A 7,032-nucleotide genomic window follows, 5' to 3' on the forward strand; every position below is an offset into this window, starting at 1 on the left:
TTAAAATTACCCAAATATATATATACTTTCAGTCTCATGTAAGCAGTGCGTGCATGCATTGTATCCCTTATTTGACTGTCCCGAAAGGTTACTAAGAGCAGGCCAATCATTGATGGTTACGAAAAACAACGCTCGTAGGTCAAATTCCTCTTTTTGTGTTCATCCCACACACGTACACGAGGTCTGCCCCACAACTGTAAAAGTTCATCAACTAATGGCCTTAGGTACACATCGATATCGTTGCCGGGTTGCTTCGGACCTTGGATGAGCACTGACATCATAATAAACTTCCGCTTCATGCACAACCAAGGAGGAAGGTTGTAGATGCATAGAGTCACGGGCCAGATGCTATGGCTGGAGCTCTGCTCGCCAAAAGGATTCATGCCATCTGTACTTAGACCAAATCTTATGTTCGTTGCGTCAGCTGCAAAATCTTTAAACTCTCTGTCGATCTTTCTCCATTGCGTTCCATCAGTGGGGTGTCTCAACTCCCCGTCCGTCTTACGGTCCTCTTTGTACCATCGCAACAACTTGGCATGCTCTTTGTTCCTGAACAGACGTTTCAACCGTGGTATTATAGGAGCATACCACATCACCTTGGCAGGAACCCTCTTCCTGGGTTTCTGACCCTCAACATCGTCACCACGGTCATCGCCTCTGATCTTATAATGCAATGCCGTGCATACCGGACATTCATTCAAATTCTCGTATTCACCGCGGTAGAGGATGCAGTCGTTAATGCATGCATGTATCTTCTGAACCTCTAAACCTAGAGGGCAGACAACCTTCTTTGCTTCGTACGTACTGGCGGGCAACTCGTTATTCTTTGGAAACATATTCTTCAACATTTTCAGCAAATTTTCAAATCCTGAGTTAGCTACACCTTCTTGTGCCTTCCATTTCAGCAAATCCAGTGTGCAGCCTAGCTTTTTCAGACCATTATCGCATCCTGGTTACAACGACTTTTTGTGATCCTCTAACATGCGATCCAAATTCTCCCTCTCCTTTTCATTTTCACAGCGTCTCCGTGCATCAGCAATTGTCCGACCAAGATCATCAGCGGGCTCATCACGTGCCTCTTCTTCACCTTCCCCTTCACCTTCCCCACCTTCAGCATCCTCCATGAAAGTATCACCGAAATGATCAGGATAGTTGTCATCGATATCATCCCCTTCTTCATCTTCTTCCATTCTAACCCCTCTTTCTCCATGCTTGGTCCAAAAATTATAGCTTGGCATGAAACCGTGCCGAAGCAGGTGCACGTGAACGTCTCTTGAGGAAGAGTAACCCTTCTGATTCTTACAGGCAGCACATGGACATATAACAAAACCCCCCTGCTTGTTCGCATTAGCCACTACGAGGAAATCTTTCAAACCCGTAATGAACTCGCCGGAGAGTCGGTTACCGTACATCCATTGCCGATTCATCTGCATTATTATTATATAAAGTATATAATTAACCATCATGCAGTTGTTAAACTAACTAGCTAGAAATAATAGAAATTAAAGAATGAACTACACACATGCATATTTTATCAATGACACATGAAAGGTTCAAGTTGCTAACCACGATCGAGGAGGAAAAAAATGAGAAAGCTCAAGTGTGGCTCGGACACTTTATATCATGTTTGTTTCATGCTCTCGGGCATTCAGTCGAACACCTTGTGTGCATAAGAGGATCCAAAAGCAAACCCACCACCCCCTTGTGAATAGAAGTGGTACCAAATGGCTAAGTGAAGTGTGCTGAAGAGCATTTATAGGGATGGGACTTTAATCCCGGTTGGTCTGGCCAACCGCGACTAAAGCCCCTCCCGTCCACCAGCTGTCGACCGAGCCTGCTGGGCCCAGACCTTCAGTCGCGGGTCGCCTCCCGAACCGCGACTAAAGACCCCATTAGTCGCGGTTCGAATATTTTGGGGACTAAAGGGGCGTATGGAAGCCTCTTTTTCTACTAGTGGATGTATCTACCTTCTAGATAATATCAAGATTTTTTTTCGAAATGGGGGAAATATCACCCCAGCTTCTACATCCAAGGGATGCACACGGCTTTTTTTATTAGATTATTCACAACACCTTACAAGAGCAATACAAAATATCATACTCGAAGCCACCCCACTAAACCTACAGAGGGGTGAAGGGGGTGACAATTCACCAACTCATATCATCCAAAAACCAAATGTCTTCCCCGACCGCCCAATAGCATATGAGAAGCACATCCAGTCAAGCAGAATATCAGCATACACCAACACACAAGCCATAGAAGTTGCTACCGCCGTCTTCCTCGACTCCATCTTCAAGAGAGATCATTGCATTGATCATGCCAGGCCTGCCATCGATGCCGCCACGACGCCAGACGACTCCACCATCCCGCGCATGTCCATCACACTGCATCCATCCCGAGACACCATTGCACCATGCTGCGGCGACTTGGCGACGCCGACACAGCAAAAGCACACCGCTCCACCTCAGCACCACCGCTATCCGTTGTCTGCTCCAAAAACGATACCCCCAACAGGGAGAACAGCGTTGCGCGCCACCATCGTCCGATACGGGAGACCCTGGTCTAGGGTTTCCCCTGGAGCAGCCCATGCGAAGAACGCAGACTGCAGAGACAATGCCTTCAACAAGGTAACGACGAAACGTGTCGCCATCATCCGCCATGACCGAAGTCCGGGCCGGCTTTCACCGGCAGCTGCGCCTCGCCATCGGGAGCTAGGCGACGGATTGCAAGATCCGCCACGGCTGGCCACACAACTAGCCGATCTCCTCCGGCGAGAGAGAAGACCACCACTGCGGTGCCACGGTCAGCGGCACCTGACGCTCGCCACCTGCCACCAGGTCGGCGCCATCACCGCCATCGCCATCCAGGGCTGCCGCCCTTGGTGCCGTGGTCCCAAACGTTGAGGAGGAGCAGCACGAGATCCACCCCCTTCCCCACCCGCCCGGCGATGCCAAGGCGAGGAAAGGAGGAGAGGACCGCACCACCAGGATCCGGGGCCGCGCCGCCGCCCCCATCACCGCCCTCCTGGCGAGGGCACGGCGTGGAACGGAGGAGAGGGTTGCGCCGCCATGGCCAGGGCCGCGCCGCCGCCCCCAACACCGCCCGCCCACGCCGCCATCGACCAGTACCGGGACCATCCCCCTGGCGCGGAGGCGTGCCTCCTACCACCGCACCAGGGGACCACGAGCGAATCCCCGCCGCCCCAATCACCGGCCGCGCTAGGCTTCGCCGACGGCAGCCTCAGGGGACGGCAAGGAGGGAGGAAGGGGGTGGGGGCGGCGGCGGTGGGAGGACTAGGGTTCCGCCCCGAGTTGCCCTGGAGGGGGACGACCCGAGCGGTCCGCAGAGTACTGATAGAATTCCCCGTTCTAATCAAACACCGATAAAGTTCAGATAATATCAAGATACATCTAAATTTTAACAAAGTTGAGATATTTTTTATGAGACAGAGAAAATACTAAAATTTAAGTATAAGTTAGCCCACAAAAGGTGTCGGGGGACTGAAGCAAATGCCGTGACATTATGTCATGCGCACTAGAAATGACAATCCGGAGCAAAGCCATTGGTCGTCAGAGTCTAGCACGTTCGCTGGCTGTGACTAGAACTCGGCGTAGAACAACCTCGAACTTGCTTAGAGTAGCCGCCTCCAAGGAGAGGAGCACCCGCGCGCCGCCGCCACCTGCAGCCAGCAGGTACACCCAGCCGGCGCGCTCGGCCTCCGCCCGCGTCGTCATGCGCGGCTTCCCCCACCCGAAGTCGGTGTCGTACATGGGCATGTGGAACCAGCTGTTGATCCTCACCTCCGTCTCCGGCAGGTTCCCTCTGTCCTCCGCCGCCCGCATGCCTTTCTCCGCCGCCGTCGTCTCGAAGTAGTCCACCGCCGACCTCAGCACCTCGTCGTCGTTGAGCCGCTCCGTCGTGGCTTTAACTCGGAAGGCGACGGAGGCCAGCGTCCCCGAGACCACGTCCTTCACGGACGCGGTGGCGAACACGTTGACGACCCCGTTGCCGAAGTAGCCGTCCGGGAGAGGCGGCGTGAGGCGGCGCCTGATGTCCACCCGGAATTTCAAGCGCGTGGTGGCGTCGGAGTCCAGGCCGCGGGCCACGCACACGCACCGCCACACGAGGGCGCTCACGGCGCAGAACGTGCTGGCGCCACCGCAGTGACGCTTGAGGGCGCGTAGCTGGTCACCGGAGATGGTGAAAACCTCTGTCGCGGGGACGGATTTCCCTGACCGGTCGACGCAGTCGTGCATGGTCAGGTTGCTGGAGAACATCGGGACGGTCTCCGGGTGGATGACGGGCGGGGAGCGGGCGCGCAGGAGGGCGCGGTCGTGGCACGGGGGTACCTCTACCACGGCGGCCTCGCCGTCCCTACAGTAGCTCGCCCACGTCCGGGTGAAATGGAACATGCTGGAGCCGTCGACGACGGCGTGGTGCACCGCTGTCCCGAACACGACACCGCCACACCTCAAGAAGGTCACCTGCGCGCGCACGCGCATGCATCCAGATCAATCCGCCCGCGAAAGAAATCGAAATAAACGACCTAGCTAGCTAACCCTATGGTATCATCTGAAGTCCGAACGAACCTGTATGGCCAACATAATGGACGGCGGTTGAACGCGAGGAGCGAACAGCTTGGTTAGCTCCGGTGACGGGGACGGGTCGCTGAAGAAGTCCTCGACGGTGTGGTCGTCGGAGCGGGCGACCAGGAAGAGCGCGCCCTCCGCATTGCAGTCGATCTCGACGCGGCCGTTGGGATCCAGGGCGAGACGGCCGGCGAGAGGGTAGAAGGGCACCAGCGCCTTCGCCATGGACTCCTTGAGCCTGGCCACGTCAAAGAAGCCGGCGACGTCGTCGCTGGCGCCGTAGACGTGGACGAGCGGGGTGTAGCCTCGATTGACCAGCACCAGATCCAGCGGGGAGAGCCACAGCCCTCGCCGCGGCGTCTCGTCGCTCGGCGCTACGAGGCAGGACTCTACCACTCGCACTGCTGATCCCGAACCCATACTGCGTTCGAAGGTAAACACAGACGAATATCAGAACTAGCGGAAATGCAGCTCCTCTGCCTCCATTTCTTTGCTCGCGCGAACGTTGGCTGCTTTATTGGGCTACCTGCGTGAATGGCCCGCCACAACCAACTGTTCTCACACATGGAACGGAAGAGCCGGCCGGGAATATATGGTAGAGGATGCACCACCATTGCCTCCATTTCTACGTTCCCCTGTAGCTGATCGACGGCCAATTGATGTTTCGGTTGGACCTTATCAATTACGTACTATCAGAATCTGTTCTCACGGGCCCTACCACGCGCCAACCGTGAAAACGATATCAAGGACGTGTTTGGTGGGGGGTGCTATACACCGGGACGAGATCCTCTATCTTTGAGGAGCAAAGTCTGGTAAACTAAATTCCTCTAACTTTCCTTCTCCGCATTCATATTATTAAGACCAATTTGATCCAAATTAACTTGCACAACATATATATGTGCTATCCACTTACAATAATTACTGACAATAAAAATTATGGCTGACAAAATTTTGATTTAGAAAATTTATGTGAACAGTAATTATGTACAGTAATTTGCTCTAAGCCAGATTCAACAGTGTTTGATACACTTCCCTGACTTTGGTTCTTCATTTTACACTAAATAGCGCAGTAGCTCTCTGACTTGGCTACTTAACGTTAGATGATCTGATTCCCTATAAGTCGGTGCGGATGGGGTGCCGCATACCCCGCGACCTGGCGGTTCTGTAGTGGGCCACGACCCATTAGGTAAGGTCGTTTTTGTTTTTCTTATTCTCTTTTTCTTTTCTGTTTACATATTTTCGTAATTTAAAAAGCAGATATATTTTTAAATATGTTTATTTTAAAATATGAAAGTTTTAAATTTTATGACTTAAAAAGAATCAAATTTTTTTGAATTTTTTTCTTGAGAATTTAAACATTTTTCAAATTTGAACATTTTTTTAGATTGAACATTTTTTAAAATTCTGAATTTTCTTTAAAATTTGAACATTTCTCGAACATATACATTTTTTAAATTTGAACATTTTTCAATATGAACATTTTTCAAATACGAACAATTTTTTTATCTTTGAACAATTTTAAAGATTGAACAGTTTTCAAAATTGAGCATTTTTAAATTTGAATGTTTTAAGAATTTATAAAAAAATGAAAAGGAAAAAATAAAACAAAAACCAAGAAAAAGAAACAAAAAAGAAAAGAGAAAGAATAAACAGAAAATGGAAAAAAGAAGGAAAAAGGCCGAAATGGGCCGGGCCCTATACCCGACCATGGGTGTGCGGCATGCCGTCCTCACACCGACCTGGTCGGTGTATAGGATTTGCCGTGTTTGGTAGCTTAGGCTAATTTTGAGATCTACGGGTCGGGTCGTGGGGGGCATAGCTCGTTCAAAACAAGTTTCTAATCAAATTTTGCACTTCGTTTGGTAACATATGAATGATTGTTTTGGAATCTCGGAAGATTTTAGCTTGGTCTGTTTGGTTGCCTATGTTGCAGCCCATGAAGGAACCCGAAAGTGTTTGACTATCATCACAAGAGGGAGTACGAAAAAACACACAAGTAAGCGCACTAGAATAATAACTTTGCAGACTGCCGTATTATAACAACAAGTTCACAACTAACTCCAATCCCAGCATTGTAGTTAATTAAGTACATTACCAAAGTTAACCGACAAGTTGAGACATAAGACACATAAAAGGTTTAGACACATAAGTAAGCAACATACACTCTCATTTTACCTCTTCCATGATCCTCCTAGTGGCATCTCCATGATGCGAGCACATTGTCATCACCTCACAATAGGAGTAGTCCAAGATGACCACTCGAAAGATACCCAAAGACTCCTTGTGGAAGGTGAGGAAGTAGCCTATCATCATATCGTGGTCAATGCACTAGTGGAGAAGAGGCCTTTGGTCCCAAGCAAATGTCCCAGTGCTGAACCAAACCGGGTCCAATGGTGGCATTGGTCCCGGTTCGTTTCTGCCCAGGACGACCCCACCCGCTGGA

General features: G+C 50.7%; 1 protein-coding gene across 1 annotated transcript; it reads right to left on the reverse strand.

The window, feature by feature from the left end:
- Positions 1–3,492: 3,492 nt before the first annotated feature.
- On the reverse strand, positions 3,493–5,054 carry LOC124667467 (hydroxycinnamoyltransferase 4-like). The gene is made up of 2 exons (XM_047204743.1): positions 4,590–5,054; positions 3,493–4,484 (listed from the first exon to the last, which is right to left on the reverse strand). Exons 1-2 carry the CDS (start codon positions 5,007–5,009, stop codon positions 3,570–3,572), a joined length of 1,335 nt encoding a protein of 444 aa, XP_047060699.1. The 5' UTR covers positions 5,010–5,054; the 3' UTR covers positions 3,493–3,569.
- Between the last annotated feature and the right edge of the window lie 1,978 nt (positions 5,055–7,032).

This window comes from Lolium rigidum, chromosome 1 (genome assembly GCF_022539505.1).
Source record: "Lolium rigidum isolate FL_2022 chromosome 1, APGP_CSIRO_Lrig_0.1, whole genome shotgun sequence".
NCBI lineage: Eukaryota > Viridiplantae > Streptophyta > Magnoliopsida > Poales > Poaceae > Lolium > Lolium rigidum.